This window comes from Epinephelus moara, chromosome 24 (assembly GCF_006386435.1).
Source record: "Epinephelus moara isolate mb chromosome 24, YSFRI_EMoa_1.0, whole genome shotgun sequence".
NCBI classification, from domain to species: Eukaryota; Metazoa; Chordata; class Actinopteri; order Perciformes; family Serranidae; genus Epinephelus; species Epinephelus moara.
The window spans coordinates 20,051,851-20,069,991 of NC_065529.1; the positions used below are offsets into that span (position 1 = coordinate 20,051,851).

Here is an 18,141-nt window from a genome sequence, read left to right on the forward strand (position 1 = left end):
TGCATAGTTTCCAATCAGTAATGAAACATGAGGTGTTAGTGCTAAAAAAGAGGCTACACCTTTTTTCCTGAGCTAATTGTTAGCAGGCTTGCTAGCCGGTAGACCATTTTCCCCTCTCCAATGACAGAAAAATGAAGAGAGCTATTGTGACTAGCGCTAGCATGCTCCTGGCTAGCAAATGTTGGCCATTAGTTTCCAAGTAGCCCTTATGTCAACAAGCTTTTAGAACCACATATTTTGAGAAGACGGATTAATATACTCCCTGACACTTTCTGGTGTGACCAGGTGTTTGCATTGTTGTTCAATTTTGAATGTCAGGCAGGTATAAATTTAAAAAAAAAAAAGAAACCACAACAGCACTCAGATAGCTACACTTTCCTTGGTCACATAGGAGGAGAATCTCTTTAAGGTTGCACATCTGGCAATCTGTGAAAATAAGTTGGAAGAAGAGTTGCAGGTAGAGAAAATAACAAATATATAGGTATATGGAATCTAAGTAGCATCGGCCATAGCAAGAAGATGTAAGGAATTGTAAAGCCCATGATATAGTAGAACATTCAGTATCCATGTATTTCACTGTAAATGCTTTTATGGGAACATAAAGTAACAAACCTGCTTTGCTGTTACTATTCATCTATAAAACTGCACAAATCATTGAATAGAAATCCCAAACCACGTTATTTAGCAAAAAATGTTTAATCTCTCCTTGATGCGTGTTTATTTACAAGTAGTAAATCTGCAAAATAGGAAATAACAGAATATTTACACAATGAATGTTAACCTGCAAACTTGTGACAGTCGCTTCAAGTCTGAAACTCTAAAAATGTATCAGAGTTATTGTAGTATTAAAATTCCTTTTGCCAGCTCTGTCGGAAATTCATTTGCTTTGCGTTTCCTTGGGTTCTATGTAACTTCCATTTAGAAAAAAAAAATCAAAAACAAAAAACAAAACAAGGACAACTACTGAATTTCTGGAATCGGAAGAAAGCAGGGGGGGAAAAAACGGAAAACAAGATGGTGCCAGGACTTGCATTTGATTGAACTATGTTTTTTTTTTTTTTTTGGAAAGGCAAAAGAATTACTAAGCATGTCTAAAGAGCTGAGAATTAAACATGTGATACATGAGAATGTGCTGACTCTGCTCACACTGAAGCCAGTGTATTAAACTATTTCATTTGTTTGGATTTGACAGAAAAACAGAATAAAACACAGCAACTCTGTCAAACTGCAGGCAGCATGTCGTTATTGTGAAAGGCTCTAAGTCAGCTGATGCTTGCTTCCTCCTGATGACACCAAACACTCTTAGACAACAGACATGCTGTATACCACCTCCACAACACTTAATACGAGTCAATTATCACACCGAATGGTGCAAAATAAAGGATAGAGAAAGGTGACTGGGAAGTTTCTCTAAGGATGCGTCAAGACTTGCGTCCAAGCAGGTCAATCTAAAAGGCAAGTAGCCATGCAAACAATACACTAGCCAACTCCCTCAGCACTCATTTCATCGACCAGAATACAACACAAATGGAGCATGAACCTGAGAATGAATTGAGAATGTTTAAGTGTCTTTAAGAAAAAAAGAAAAAAGGAAGAAAAAAAGCCTGACAGATCACCAACTGGGCAGTGCGGCCTTAGTTGGTTTTCATCTGTGTGCTTTTGCAGGGAGCAAGTGGATTTGTCCCCATTGTACATTGTGCTCATACTGATCATTCAAAGAACTGCTGTTAACAGCACCGCTGAGCTCTGGCCTCAGCAGTAATCTATTTTCCTCGCCATGAGATCTACAGTAAGAGCACCATAATGTACAAATGCAGCAAAAACATGTTTAGATTGTTTGTTTGTGAACAGAGCATATTTTGGTGGAGGTTTTGCAGTATTCTCTTTAACATAGATGATTCGAACAGAGGTTATTTAATGTGTGTAGCCAACATGGTCAGATGAAGAAGAGAAATTTCTATCCTAACATGGGCAGAGTGGTCCCTCAAGATTGTTTTTTGGCAGGTACAGAGTGAACTATCAAGTCCCTACAGGTATCCAGTTGAACGAGGCTCATAAGTATGCAGTTGTAGAGAACAACATCACATCTCAGACATGTAAACAAAAAGGTGGGTGGGGAGGTGCGCTCACTATTCCTGGATGTGAGGGAAGATTGTTTCTTTTTTCTTTTCTTTTTTTTTAAGGAACCTGGCGTAAAAATGGACAGCGACAGCATTTATGATCAGCATTAAATGACAGCCCTAATGTTTGATAGAAAAACAAGGTACAAGAGTTAAAGCAGCAAGTCACATTTCCATCACAAAGACACAGATGCTCATCTGATGCAACAATTTCATTTTGATCCTTGAGATCAGGAAAATAAACCTCGAGTTCGGTCAAGTACTTCAACTTCAGGCAAACCGAAGAGAATTTTGTCTTCTGTGTACCGTAAAATGTACAATTTACATGTTGAAAATTAAAAAAAAGACAAAAAAACAAACCTGATTACAAAAAAATGGCAAACAGCTTTTGTTCATCATGAAAAAGTATGCAATTTACAAATGAAAACATCAACAAAAACATTATACAGACCACAGTTTGGTTTTTCGGCAAGCAGAAAAATAAAAAAAAATAAAAATCCGATAACATCATTTCTCACCACAAAGTCAAAAACCCTGACTTCAAGACTTCAAAAAAAAATAATAAAAAAAAATAAAAAATAAAAACAAAGAAATCCTCTTAAGAGAGCAGTAATAAAAAAAAAAAGCTTAAGCCACACATGGCAATAGGCTAGTTTTGAAACAAGAGCTGCAGGCTAAGGGGAGGATTACTCAGCCTTGTGTAGCTAATGAACAGAGGTGTCTAACCTCTGTATCTGTCTATACCCCCCCTCATGGATAAAAAGCTAAAACCCCCGTCTCAAATAGATAGGTTAGAGGTGGAGAGAAACACTCAGTATATCTTTTCCTTGTCCCTCTATCTGGGTATTAACATTGGGAAAATGAAAAGAAAAGGTAGCTTTAGGCTGAAAACAGCTTTTCCCACTTTGTTTCTCCACTGAGGGCTTGGCTAAGCTCTACCTGACCTCATTGTTGCTCCAACAGCGTCTGAGGGCACCAAGACTCTAACAGGACTGTGTCACAAAATGCATGACCCTTCAAGGGGTGGCTAACACAAACTCAGGTCCTGTGGGATATGGTGGCTATGTGGTATCAGGGCAAATGAAAATATCTCAGGTAGTGCAATGTAGCTACTTCATTGTTCAGTTACTGTAACATGATCCACCCAACTGTCACTTCTTGACCCGTGGAGAACAGAACCAGGTGCGGCGCCGGATACGAACGTGGCCATGATAAAGCAACAATCCTTGGAGTATATATTTGGTTTTCTGAAACCAAACGATTGCACTGATTGAATTAGAAACAACAGCAACTTCATGTTATCACCATGACACCATGAACTGTCCTCGAGAAGACGGATGACGTCGCGTCGTCTCGCCTCCCGTTATTTTCAACAAGGATCTTATGATGGGTCATTAGTCAAACAATTCTTTTCAGTCACTAGGCATGTTCATATTTAAAATCATACGGTAGCACATTCCATCTAACAAAATGTTTTTGCACTAAACAACATTCAAAGAAAACATGGCACAGTACAACTTTTTTGTTTCTTTTTTGTTTTTTGTCTACGTTGTTTTTTTCTTTTGTACTTGAAATATCAAATCATGTTTTGTTGTTGTTATTTTTATTGTGTTTGTTGGTTTAAAAAGAAAAATGAAAAACAACAGAAATGTTTTCTCCCTAATCTTTCTTTAAAAACGTAGCTGTATTTATATATAATATCTATATCGTCTTCCTTTGTAACGTTTCTGTAAATTGTGCAAATTCAGCAGTAATACAAGTGGCGAGAGATCAGAGAGTGGGCAGTTGATTACATCTATACAAAAAGAAAAAAAGAAAAGAAAAACCTAACATCCTTTAAAACTGTGACACCCGTTGGAGTCACATGACCTAGAGAGCCTCTCTCCATTGGCTCATCACAGATTGGTCCATCCTGCTAATGATGCCATAAATGGAGTTCCTCTCCGGGCTTCCATTGTTTCTTTCCTGACCATCGCTTCATCACGACAAAACTCCTGAAATCAAAATCAAGCAAACAACAAACACCAACATCCACAATAATCAAATGCTGTCAGTTGACATGTTTCTCCATGTATGCACGTGTGAAAATGTCTGGTGTCCCAGTCTCTCACACAGACACGAGCCCACTCACTGTACGGGGCTGCAGACAAACACACACATACACATGTAAGCGTACACAGGCCCGCCCATCTCTGCCGAACCCCCCCATTTTGCAGTATACTGCTTCAGTCCTTTTGCAGTTCGTCTGTCGTATTGTTGGGGGTTGGAGTTTTGTTTGTTGTCTGGGTGAGAGGAGCGAGGGAGAGAGACAGATGGAGAGGAGGAGTGAAGAGAAGGAGGAGATGGAGGTGCTGGATGGTCCTCAGCTGCTCAGGGCCATTGTGTCGATGACCTGCTCCAGCTTGCTCCTCAGTCTCTGTCTCCTCGCCTGCTCGTCCCGCTCCAAAGCCGACAAGATCTGAGGATAGATAGGGGTGGAGGTCAGTCAGTGTCACAGTGGGCTTGCTTTTGCTTGCGAAACGTGGGGTCAATATTCCCAAACAGAGGACACCAACACGCCACCTGGCTGGTTTATAATTGATGCACAATGCAAATATATAAGTCAAGCCATACTCACTGCTCTGCTGCTCTGAATTTCTATTTCTAACAAAACTGTTGTTACTTTCTGTTACTTTTCTAACAGACCATTTTTAATTCACTTGTTTTTCACATTAGAAGCCTTCAATAACTGTCAGGCTAAATGACTTTTAATGTATAACATCTACTGAAAATGAATGAAAATGGTATTTCTGTTAAAAGCTGAGAGCAGTAGGACACCAGTCTGTTATACTAATGGAATAAATGTTGTGGAGATGCACATAATGCTTAATGTATAAGGACAACAGGTAAACACGGACGGAGCTTAAGCCCCATTTGCACCGAGCAGTACGCCCGTTTCCACTGTGAGAAGTTGTGGATGGTACCAATGGAACTGTTCTGTACCATCCCCATTTTTGGTCTCCCCTCTGTTGGGGTACCTAGCACACAGATCTGGTACTAAAAGGTGGAGCTGTGAACATTGCAGTCCGCTGATTGGTCAATAGCGGACAGTCACTCTGCTCAGGGCTGAGTTATGGCTGAAATCAGTCTTGAAAATATCCCAAGGTTTTTAGCATCTTTTCTGGAATGACCTCCAGGACTGAAAACATTCAATACACTTATGAACCCTCATTTGACAAAAATAACACCTGTCCAAAGTATGCAGCTGAGATGCAATTGCTGACAGTCAAGTTTAAATGGCGAGCTGTTGTGAAATGAAAATATCTAGTGTGTCCTTAGAATTGGCTGACGTCTCACCTCATCCTTGTACTTGACAATGTAGGAGTAGATCTCGTGTAGGGCCGACATGCTGTTGAACTGGTTGGCGTGAAGGCGCGACTGCTCCGCCAGGTAGGCACTCATGTCCTGGTCACTGATGGCTGGCATCCTGGAGATGTCAGAATAGTACCTGGAGAAAAAAAAACACAGTTTAGGTTTTGATGATTTCTTTTAATGAATTCTTTTAATCTTTTAATGAATTTGTTAAGTCTTTTAAGACTTAACAAATTCAATATATGTTGGCGTACCTCTCTACCCAGTTCTTATAGTTGGGGATGTCTTTAGCGTAGAGCAGCTTGTTCGAAGGCGAGTCCTTCCCTAGTTTATGCTCCGATGTTGAACACGAGTCCATGAAGGTCTGAGCCACCACAGACAAGCAGGCGTCTGTAATGCTGTTCTTATGGATGTCAAAGACAAACTGGGGGTTCTTGATCACGTTCACCCAGAACCGCAGAGGAAGACTGGAAGGATTGAGAGAACAGAGGGATGAAATGTAAGAGGATGGAAGGAGAGAGCACTGCAATGACTGCATGCATACTACGGCGTAACAAAGGACGAGTCTGAGTGATGAAACACCTGAGGCAAGAGGAACACTGTACATTCTGCTGCACCACCACTGTAAAGTGTTTGCTAAAGTTTGCTGGCATACAGTCAAAAATCTTTTCATACTACAGCAAGTTTTTCACAACACTAATGAGACGCAAACCAGCTACCGAATACTCCAAATGATGCCCTTTCACAGCACACACACACAAACTCACCAGTTGCTCTTCCAAGTGTGCCGCACATCAGAGTCTGATATGGAGTGTTTGTCCGCCTGCTCGTCCAAGAAGTCAAACATGTACTTGATGGCGAGAGGCAGGGCACTTCCTCGGTGCGCTGTGCTGAAGATGGTCTCAAACAGGTCATCCACAAACTTCTGGAGCGTACCCTGAGCAGGAGAACCAACACAGGCTTAGTTGGTTTGAAAAACATCACTTGAGCTTTTCTTGTGTGTTACAGTAGATGTATCGATTTAATGTCTCTTGTATGTTCCAACTCTAAAACCTGCCGGACCATCTGAAAACAAACAAGCCCATGTTTTGTGTATTCTAGCATAAATGTTGGAGAAACTTTGACACCAATGATGATATATATGAGCCTATCAGGGTGAACAAAGTTTTACAGAGAAGGACAGAAAAAGCCCTCTGTATGTTTACATTACTAACAGGAATGTAAAGTTACAGAGCACAGTTGAGTTACAGCCACTAAACAACAGCCTCTACTTGCATTTTCCTCTGTGCTGGTGATGGTCTGGCTGGAGGCGATGGCTGTCAGTAGCAGGTGTTTGAGAGTGACAGTGCTTTGCTTTTAGTACTCCAACTTTCTGAGAGTTAGTGATGGTGCTGAGTGCTCAGTGTTCTTTACAGTATTTAGGATGGGGCCCAATGTGAGTTCAGCCTAAGGCTGTTCTGCTATGTTTTTTACTACATCACACAGCTCTGGAGATTCTGAATCCTCACAAATTCCTCTGAAGTTGAAATGATTTGATATTTCCCACAAGCGTTCAGCGTGTTATTTTCCGTCTTCAAGCATCCAGGCCACCTTTTACAAAACCTTATTTAAACCAGCCAGAAGTTGAATCTGCAGTTTTGTACTCGCTCACACATCCACAAATCAGCTTCCTAAACACACAAAGCTGTGGGGGCAGTAATAAATAAGAATAAACTGCAGCGCTCCAAGTCCCCCCCCCATTGTCTTCCCCTGGCTTGCATGTTAATCATTTCCCAATCGAGGCAGCATTGATGTCGCTAACCTTGCACTTTCCTACCTGGAGCTCAAACAATGGAAATCTAGAGCTAATGAGTGAAAAACCAGGGGAGAGGAAGTACCAAGATAGTTAGTACTTGCAAATGAGAGCAAAAGCCTGGCACAGTTAGTAGAATGTGTAGGCAGTCGCTCATAAGCCTCGTGTTTATGTATATGATTGTGTGTTTGTGTGTGTGTGTGTGTGTATTTCTATTGAGAAGTGTGCGAGTAGATTTGAGACAAAGCAGCTGGAGTCCACATGTGTTCTTTATGAAAGGTGTGCGTATTCTTTCTTTTGGCCTTCACTAGATAGCACAGATAGACAGGAAAGGGGGAGACAGGGGGAGACAGCATACTGCTAAGGACCTTTGAGGCCTTTGCACACCAAGTCTGTTTTTTTCCATCTGAAATTGTCGCACGTCTAAAAGCAAATACAATTTCACGTTGTGTCAATCACGTTTGCACATGTTTGCATCCGATTCTTTCGTCTGTCATTAAAATTTTCAGAACAGGTTCGATTATCTGTGTTTTCGGCATCCATCAAAGCTTTTAGAGAGCTGTTTAACCAAGCATCAGTGAGGAAAATATGGCAGCGGGATACAGCCGCGACAAGACAGAGGACTGGGGAGCACAGAATCATTTCATGACTCAGACAGCTCACTTTCAGCAGGCCAGATAGTAATATTCAGGTGGATAATGATGAAGAGGAGGAGGAGGATGTGGACCTCACACAGAATGTGGAGGACAGAGAGGGAGGACAGCTCCGCCCCTTCATGCAGCTGCGGTGCCAAATGCAAGGCGGAGAGGGAGTGGTGACAGCCAGACAGGTAACTCCAGTGGAGAGAGGCAAAGGTCAAGGGTCAAGTGTTTTCATTTTGTCACATATTGTGAATTTTTACAACAAACCGACAATAAAACGCATCTGAATCAGTGTGCAAGGTTTCTGTGCATGACGATTTCTTGGGGGGATGATGGTTTAAAAAAAAATGCATCCAAAAACAAAATTGACTCAGCGTGCTAAGGCCTATGGTGCTTCCAGGTGAGCTACCGGGGCACCTTAGGTGTGTGTATTCTGTATATACAGTAGGGAGTGGCAATATGAATGTAAAGGCAGAGCTGTCCCTTTTCAGCTGGACAAAAAAAACCCACTGACACCTAGCTTTTGTCTTTCGTGGGAAAGGCTACAATCGGCATTCACTGCCGGGACAAATGACCCCGCAAAAGTCGCAGGTACATTTGGCTTCAGCTCCAACCTCCTCCGATAGGCAGGGATGGAAAATAAAAACTGAGAAGACACACTAAATTCCCCTTCTTTTCCAGCATGCACAGCGCTCAAACAGCCATCCACATTAGTCAGCACCAAATTTGAATGAGAGACTAAATAAGTAAGAGATGTAAGAAAGATGTAACCACTGTAACATGAAAAAGGAGTCTATCACCTATTTTTAGTAGGGTTTCACACCTACAGGCTAATTTCAGTGAAAAAAGGCTGTGCTGTGGACTCGAGCACATTCAGGTTTCTTTTGTTTTCCCCGCCGCTTTGTATGCTTTCTTGAGTTGGTGCTGAAACGTTAATAGGTTAATAAAGCAAAAACCAAACAAAAACTTCCTGTGCAGATTTTAGATTCTGAAGGATTAACAACCACATATTAATCCTCATATGAGTCTTCGTGCTATTCTAATCTCATTCTTAGCAATTCAATTAAGATATTAAAACGGGCAAATGTGAAATATGTGCAGCTGCATTTCAACAGCTTTGGTAGAGATGCCAACATTGGAACAGCTCCAACATTTGCAGAATATAAAATAGTCCCAGGGTTGCAGATGCTGTTTCACACAACATTTTAACAGTCACTCAATCTCACTCTGCTCAGTGGTGGTTAACAAGGTACTGAGGGATGTTTCTTCAGCACATCAACACAAACAGCCCGACTCCAAATAACCTTTCAGATCATCATCTGAAGACACATGCTGCATAAAAAGCCGAGCGCAGGTTTCGCCCTGTGGTCTGGAGGACATGGAGGAATTTGGTGAGTAATGATCTGAGAGCAAAGGCCTGGGCCTGAAAAGCCCTGAGGCCACCAACAGAGGGCCCAGTAACACCAACCAAACAGCTCAATAGTCAAAGGTCAACCTCCTAATTAAGACACAAACACTAATTCCTGCGCATATGTGTGTCTTTGTGTAAAAGGTTATGAAAAATGTTAATGAGCTTTGAGACCACCACCAAACAAAGGTCAGGGGTAGAGGCTTCTGGTGCAAGTGGGCTACATGACAGGGATGTGCTGGAGTGTGATTTTTTTTTTTCCTCTTCTTGTGGTGTGTGTGTAGATGTGCGGCTTCACGATACCTTGGTGGCCAGCAGTCTGGTCAGGTAGATCTCAGAGACCATCTTGCTCCCTCTGTCCCCTTCCCTCTGGTCTGAGTGGTCGTGGTTCTTGACCAGGTGCCACAGTTTGGTGCCGCTCTCAAGGTCGGGGGTGATCATGGGTGTTCGGGAGCGCAAGCTGTCTGGACTGCTGGCTGTCCTCAGCATGCTCTCTGGAAGGAGGTGGAAGAGGAGACATGGAGGAGAGCTGAGCAAATGGGCCAAAAATAACAGTAAGACAGAACAGACACAATGTGGAGTTGAACATGTGTTTTGTTGTACTAGTTTGGATTTTATTTTATGTAAGCACCCAGGGGAAACAGATTTGCTTTTGACACTAGAAAAATATTAGAGACGTTTTACAATAAAGTGCTATCTATCTATCTTCAGATATCTAAGTTAGACTAAGAGTCAGTGCCTTGCACAATGCTTGCTGGGGATGTGAACAAGGGGCCTCTGGTCTAAAAGGGAAGGGTTTAAATACAGTTAAATCTGATAACATATCAAGCAGCCCGTATCTTGATGCGAGTCGGTAGTTTATATCAGTATAATGCATTTTGTCTTCATCACCATTTCAAGGAGAAGTGCCTATAAATTAAGATATCGAAGTATAAAAAACACATGAAGGAGAAATCTGAGGCAGCGCGAAGAGCAAAATCTCTGTGAAGTTAAAAGCATTTCTGAAAGGTGTCAGCTCCTTCTACTTGCATGTCAGTCTCTCATTCCAGAATAAATTTGTCTGTCACTCTCTCTCCCGCTCCCTCCCTCCCTTTGTTGGACAGTGATCCCCTATTTTGTGACACGGAGCATTACACTTTCAGTTGAATGCTTGTCACTTCCATGACAAAGCAGGAAAGGATTGAGAGGTTCAAAATGTCAGGAGAGAATGTGAACCAGGGAGGTACAGAGTAAGGGTGATGGGGTGTTAGCGAGTATTTATGTGTATGTCACGGTGGCAGGGCTCAGGAACAGAGTTACTGTACAACAGGGAGGGATTTAGAAAATAGAAAAGAGGAATGGAAAGAGTGATAGTGAGAAACAGAAGCCTACTTCTCACCTAGCATTAACATGTGCATCATGTTATCTGGACTGTGTCTGATTTATTTGGAGAAAAAATGCATTTCCATCAAACATATTCTGGAAATTCAGGTTCATGTTATTTTTCCAAATAACATTTTTCAGTTGCTTTCATGTAAAAATTTGAAAAAGTATATTTTCTTGCCAATCTGTCATCCTGACCATCCATCTGTGGCAACTGCAATGGACCTCACAGCTACACTGTTCTCAGCTGTGAGCAGCCATGACCTTAACTGTATATAGTCTGAAATGTTCTGAGGAGGAGTTTAAAAGATCACCTCCTGCACTTCATGGTAGCAAAGCCAATAATTTGTCTGTGACATAAGTACAGCTCTAATTTGCAATGCCTTGTTAATCTACTGCTATAAAGTGTGGGCAAAGTATGTTATTTTCTTATCTACTTGACATCCCACTGTGTCTATTCATTTACATGCGGATTTCCAGTATTTTCGCATTACACTTATTCCCTTACGAAAAAGGCACGTGAGGTCTAAAGGGGATCAGATCAACCACAGTTGAGAGAGATGTGCGTAGAAATAAAGGGTTCGTCAGTATTGGAGATGGACAGTCAGTAAGCAACAAGGCACTGACAGGAAACCAACCACTATACTTGATGTCAAAGTGTGCTGCTGACAGCTGTCATGTGTGCTCTGTTGGATGTATGATGAGAAATGACGAGAGCTTTTATTTTTTGTTGCAGAAATGTGAATTTGCCTTGATAAACAACATGACAGTACTACAATAACTGTACATTCTGAGTAGGGCTGGGCATTACCACAAAAAAAAATAAAGATAATATTTTTTCCATATTAATTGATATCTATATTTATCACAATATATAATTTAATAACGCTGCCCCTTTGAAGAGTATCCTGATAATGACTGAAGCCCAAAGAAACCAGGGGCTTTACCAGTTAAATTTTTAAAATAGAAATAGAATAAAATAGAATAAAGTAAAGATTTAACTGTGCAAACGTGGCTTGGTTTATAATATATTTTGTGATAAAGGAACACAAATGTAAACATTTAAATTTGCAAATCTGCCTAAATAAACAATGCAAGTCAGTTTGCTTTGTAACCTAAAATAACGGTGCAGTCACTTGGATTGTACCTATTTAGATGATGGAAAAGATTTGTTGCGTTTCCCGTCTTGGTTGGCACCGACCGATTTTGCAGACTGTCTTAATCTGCACTTTGATGCTGATGACGTCGCATTTCTGCGAGTTTGTGCTCTGCTTGTTCAACATGTGTTTGATAGATCGGTCATACTGTTTCCCATTTGTTGCACTGATGAATAATGAGCACTGTTGTTTTATTCACTCCAGTAAAATACATCCTCAAGTCTATCATTCCCTCTGCTGTGGGCTCTGCTCTGAAGTAATGCTGCTGTCGACTGTGTGTGCAGAACATAGCCCCACCCTGCTGCACACAGACAACCAGAGACAGAGAAGAGAGGCAGCAGACTAACTGGCTGTTGTCATGTTTATTTCTGATGTGTGATAGGCTCTTAGATCTATTTATATCGAGAAAAAATGTCCAAAGCTTATCATTATTATTGTCAGAAATGTTATTGCAATACCCTAAAGAGACTGCTTTATTGCCCAGGCATATACAACTAACCATTTTAACATGAGTTCAAGATCATGCAGTCTTTACACTAAAGCTGTTTTAAGAAAGGAGGAACAAGTAGTCCACCAGTTCTTGAACTGAATCCCAGTTCACCTAACCTGGTAGCAAGACAGGGTGCCAGAAGCAAAGTGACACAGACAGTGGTGTCTGGCAGTTCTTCCTCTAAGCAGCATCATATTTTCAAAAATCAAGTCATCTGAGTGCAATACAGGCATTTTGATATTAGTGGTGTCTTGTTAGAAATGCACAAATCATGAAATGAAGGCACACATACATACACTTGTACACACAGACGTACACACACACAAAACACACGCACACACCTTCTCTCGTACCGTATCTGCTGAGGGACTTGGTGAATGTGGAGGAGTTGGAGATGTTGTAGGCTGAGTTCTGTTTCGGCACCAGGGCAATCACTGAGCCATCTGTCACCTGAAACGGGATCAAGATCAGTCAGCGCTGCACAGAACGTCCAGCAGCAAGATTATAGCCCGACCACACACACTCGCACTGTGCTCAAACAGGATTTATTTTCCAAATTGCTACTTTACTTGAGAACCTCGAGTGAAAAGCAGCATTTTTTTCGAATGACGTGAGCATTTTTCTTTGCAGCAAAAACAGCTGCTATGTTGTTTCACTGGGCTAAAATATACTCCAAACAATGACAACCATAATACTAACAACTACAACAATAGACAACAATATCAATGAGAAGTCATGTTTTCAATAAGACACAGAGCATCATGGGATTTATGTTGTGCTCAGGTACCTGGTAGTGGGCCAGCGTGTTGAGTCTCTTCCAGTCGTTGTCTATCTTAGTGGTGACATCCTCGTCCTGAAGGATGATGCGAGCCATCCTACCCTGCCGCCATTCTGTCACACACACAAACACACACAAAGAAGATTAGGGTAAGGTTGTGTTTATTTGTTTAATATGAGAATATAAAGACAGAATTGGGACATGGATTGCACAGATAAATTTATCAAGAACCCCCTCCTCCAAACAAAAAGTTGCTGTGACTAAGGATGCGGAGAGCAAAGTTCATAGACTGAATAAATTAAAATGGATACAATGCATAATTTCAGTGACTTCTGGCTCCTTACTTGAATTTATTTTTGTACAGAATCACTTCTCCTCTGTAGAGGCCCCCCTCCTGCTTCAGAGAGCCCTTGAAACGATTCCCTCTTTACCCCCTGTAGTTGTGCACCTGTGCTTGGAGTGTGTGAGTGTGTGTGTGTGTGTGTGTGTGTGTGTGTGTGTGTGTGTGTGTGTGTGTGTGAGACAGTTCTCCCTCTCCTTACCCAGGTCCATATCGGAAGCCTTTGGTCTCTGGGAGTACGGTGTGCCCTTGTATACAGCGTCCAGCAGCTTCTCTTTCACCTGCGTCACTGTGTCACAGTTCAGGCTCTTCACCGTCACCTCCGGAGCGTTCTCGTTCTCTGGGTTCACACAGTGCAGCGTCTACAGAGGTCAGAGGGCAAAGGGCACAGGTCACATTTAGACCAGGAATTCAGCACAGACTGGGAGCGTTAACCATCGATGCGGGGAAAGCATGACCCTGCGGTGATTTTTGACCTACAAACCGACACTTCACGCTGCAGTTAAGAATCAATATTCAATATTTATTACTATTAGAAGTGTGTTTCATTAGAATTAAAGGTCCTGTTTGTGTTCACATCTCATAGAGTTGTAAATTGCCAGTGTTGCCAACAACTGCGAAATGGTCCCTGATTTAACACGTAGGGCTTTCCAAGAATACTGGGCACATATTAAAACCATGTCAACATGTTTTATCAACTGTGTGTGTGCATCTGTTGTGTTTTATCCTCTGACACCAAATATGTTGTCCAACTGTCTGTGTCCACTAATGTGCACTGACCAAAGTCTTGTAGTCAATCTGCTGCCTGATGAGTTTGTCCTCGCTCAGGGAGTAGCGGGCTTCTCCTGTGATTGAGTCTATTGGTCCCTTTTCCATTTGCTGCTTCATGGCGCAGTACAGCATGAAGAGAGGCTCACCAGCACACTCCTGGAAAACAGGAAACAACAGTGGTAGAAGGAAGCAGGGAGAGGGAGAGGGAGACAGGTAGGAGTGAAAGGTGAGAGAGAGGGAAGGTGAAAAGAGAAGGAGAGAAAGGCAGATTGTTAAAATGCAAACTACGAATGCAACTGTGCAAAAACTTTACCTAGAAAATAGTACATGACAGCAAAAAAGGCAAAGCTTTGCTGAGCAACTCTCCAATTATATTTCTAATCTTCTTTAAGCCAACCACAGGCAGAGCAGTACCGGACGAGGCCATGGCCCGTGTTGGCTAACAGCACGCTGAAAATTGACAGAAAACAACACACACACCATTTTTCTCTCTCACACACACTCTCTAGCCTCTCCCCTGTGTGTCTTCTTTGCGAAAAACACCCTTTGTAAATCTCTGTTTGTGTGTGTGAGTAAGTGAGTGAGCAAGAAGGAGAGGAATCAGAGAGAGTGTGAGTGTGAATGAGTGGCAATTGATGGAGGAGTTAATAGAAGGTTAACGACTGAGGGGTGAAAAACGCTTGGAGAAGCACTTTGGTGTGTGAGACGTGTCAACCAGGCAACGAGCTCTGGGATGTTGGGCCCCTGTCTCTCCTTTCCTTGCTCTCTTTTTTCACTCACTTGCTCTGCTGGCCTGCCAACTAAGCACTGCCTGATCGTGCACCTTCTCGGTTCCTCTTTAAAGGACTGTTCCAGTTAGCACAACTTGGGACTTATTTTTCTAGTTTTGACAATCTTTCCTATTTAGCACTACACTCACTGAGGAATGCAGCAACATTACTATGGAGCAAGACACAGGAGCAGTCACATGATCGGGTTTAAACAAATTTCCAGGTTAGCAAAATTGATTTGAATGAAAAAAATAGGTGGATAACAGAATTATCAGCTAATGCTGTCTGTTGCTAACATCCATCACATTTTACAGTTTGGCATCTGAATCAACTTTGATTTGCCGTTTTCCTGTGTAGTTTTGCATTATTACTGACAATTTGGTGGGGCTCACTTCAACAAGTAGTTTAGAACGATGGTTTTTAATCTGAGGGTCAGGAACCTTTAAGAAGTAGACACTGAAGGGAGACCCTGGAATCACTGCCTCGTGATTGTATGTCTCTATCAACCAGTCAAGTTGCAGTTTACATCCATGTCTGTCTAGTCTCATAATATACGTAGTGAAGACTTTGGAATTTAGTAAAAGGTACTGATTTTATTTTTTGGGGCAAAATATGGGAGCTTCACACACACATCCTCAACCAGGCAGCACAGAAGATCTACACAGTCACCACAGGTTTCAGGTGGACACCCAAGATTCGTGTCAAAACTTCAGTATCTGACCAAATCTCTCCCATTTTGTTCCTGAGTAAAGGCGTTGAATACTGATCAGAAAAGTGTTTTTACATGACATTATGATGTCACAGTGAAGTTGACCCTTGACCTAGTGGAAATAAAACGTCACTACTTCATTATTTTATCCTATTGCACATTTTTGTGAAAATCTGTTGTAATTAATGTGTGATTTTTTGAGCAATAGCCAAGAACATGTTTTGTGAGGCCAAGGTGACCTTTGACCCCCAAAATCTGATGAGCTCATCTTTGATTGTGAGTGGACATTATGTCCAAATTTGAAAAAAAAAAAAATAATAATTCCAAGGACAACCTTAAACATAATGCCTCCTGTCACGGCTGCCTTCAACTGCTTGGTTGCTATTTGCAAAACTTTTAACAGCATCTCGTGGTCCTTCTCAGTGCAGACTTGTAATTTTAATTTATTTTCTTATTTTTTTCCAAGAGTTGTTTTTTTAATGTAAAATTAATCCTCAGTAATCTATTTAGATGAAACATAATTTCTTCGTTAAACTACTTGCACCTTGCAGCCAGTGAAAAGGGGTCATGGGAAGACTTTTCTTCATTTAATAACAACTCAAGTTGTGATAAACTGGAATAACCATTTAAAGGCTGTAATTACTCACATCACAGTACTTTGTCCTTTAAAAATTTCTAGATGTCCTTTAAAGCCTAAGCGTGCCACTTTGTGTCTCGAGACAGAGGACGTGTATTGGACTTTCCTGCCCTCCGCCCTTCAGCTGGGCGTGTCCATGCATCAACACGTCAGTCATCGTGGTGAGCTGTCAGATGAACTCTGTGGGATAATCTAGCACTGCCTGCTTCCTGTGGAGAACACACAGCACTCCAGCTGACGTCCTCTCTGTCTAACAGCATAGGACCACCTCTGTGCTGCATCTCTGCCCTTCTGTCTTCTTTCAGCGTGGAAAAGCTGGAGCTCCATGCTCATGAAAGGGTCATGCCTGATGTACATTTGGGTTTGCTGCACAGTGTTTTTGATGTCATTGCCTTTTTCCCATCGTCAAAATACATACTTTTTATTTATTTTATTATATGATAACAATGACATCATCTCTAAACAGCTATCTGCACCTTTAACTGAAGCAGCACACACAACTTCTGGTGCAGAAATAGAGTAACCATGTGACCTCCTACCCTCTCAAACAACCCAGTGCACAGGAGGACAAGTGAACCCTTAGAATGGGGGAATGGATAAAAGCATTTTTTCCCCTACTCCTGTTCCCTTTGGTAGGTAAAAGCTTCATCTATTTCCTCCCTCTGAACAACTACTTGACCTTTACCCATCTCTATTCACACCTGGCTGAACCTTGAAATTGTTTCAGGCCTTTTTCTTATGTGACCCCTAAAAGGTAGGAGAAAGAGAGGTGCTGAATTGCACAGGTTAGATAAAAGCTAGGTTGGTAACCTTGCTGCTAGCTACAGTAAGTCTTTGCTTCAGTGCTCATTTTATCCCCCAATCCCTCCATTTCCCCCTCTCACTTTCCCTTGTGCTCTGTGTTCGTGTTTTTCATTTTAAAAAACATCCCCAACACTTCCTCTTAACCGTCCACAACACTCCTGGCCGTCTTCTCAACATCCTTCCACCTCTTCCTGTCTTTTCTCTGCCGTCTTTGTCTTGTCTAGTCTAAAGTTCACAAAAACAGCTGTTATAAAAGATCCCCAGCAGCTTCCCTGGTATCCCGCTCCCCCGTCTCTGAACCCAACTCTGGCTGTAAGGTCTTGCATTCAGAGCCAAAACACACACATGCATGCACACCCAAAATGGACACACTCACGCACACAGATGCTAACTGGGACCCCCGGGGGGCTTGGCTGGTTCACTGTCCACCAGAATGCCTGTCCTGGCGGGGGTTTAAGGCCCCGCTGCTAACTGATTAGCTGCAGCCATGTTTGAATGTCGAGAATGTGTGTGTGGAAACAAGAATTTAGCACAGTTTAAGCCTCAATAATTCTCTCTGATTCCATATCAGAGGGACGGGGATTCAAAAAGAGAAAGAACACATACAGACGCAGAGACAGACAGACAGAGAAATGAGAGAATGCATTTGTGTAAGATCTCTGCCTTCCTCTTTTGCTAAGCCCCAAAAGCTCTGAAGGGGGATACAAACACGCAGGCATGCATATGGACGCACACACACACTTTCCTGGCTGTAAAAGAATCCAGCGAGGGACACAAAGAGAGGACAGGTTATTGCGACAGGCTACGGCGATCACAACAACATGACCAGCTGTGTCTGAACAGCGCTTCAGACTGCAGCTTCCTCAATTCGGAGAAAGGAGAATTTAACACATGAAAGGCAGAGGTAAGGGATAGGTAGCCTGCTGCCTCTGCCTTATCTAATGCTGCAGCTGTGAACGTGTGTGTGTGTGTGTGTGTGTGTGTGTGTGTGTGTGTGTGAGAGTGTGTGTG

The 18,141-nt window shown here is 42.1% G+C and overlaps 1 protein-coding gene across 5 annotated transcripts in view; it reads right to left on the bottom strand.

Annotated features, from left to right (window-relative positions):
• Positions 1-700: 700 nt before the first annotated feature.
• Positions 701-18,141, bottom strand: part of LOC126385438 (plexin-A1-like) — a 294,361-nt gene continuing 276,920 nt past the window's right edge. For 3 of the 5 annotated variants that reach the window (XM_050037151.1, XM_050037152.1, XM_050037150.1), the window contains exons 24-32: positions 14,220-14,366; positions 13,642-13,801; positions 13,109-13,212; positions 12,663-12,771; positions 9,616-9,806; positions 6,239-6,408; positions 5,726-5,938; positions 5,457-5,607; positions 701-4,578 (exon numbers count right to left, since the gene is read on the bottom strand). In XM_050037151.1, coding sequence (XP_049893108.1) covers positions 4,483-4,578; positions 5,457-5,607; positions 5,726-5,938; positions 6,239-6,408; positions 9,616-9,806; positions 12,663-12,771; positions 13,109-13,212; positions 13,642-13,801; positions 14,220-14,366 — 1,341 coding nt within the window. In that variant the 3' untranslated portion in view covers positions 701-4,482. The remainder of the gene's footprint in view (positions 4,579-5,456; positions 5,608-5,725; positions 5,939-6,238; positions 6,409-9,615; positions 9,807-12,662; positions 12,772-13,108; positions 13,213-13,641; positions 13,802-14,219; positions 14,367-18,141) is intronic. The other 2 variants (XM_050037155.1, XM_050037154.1) reach the window with 1 other exon arrangement.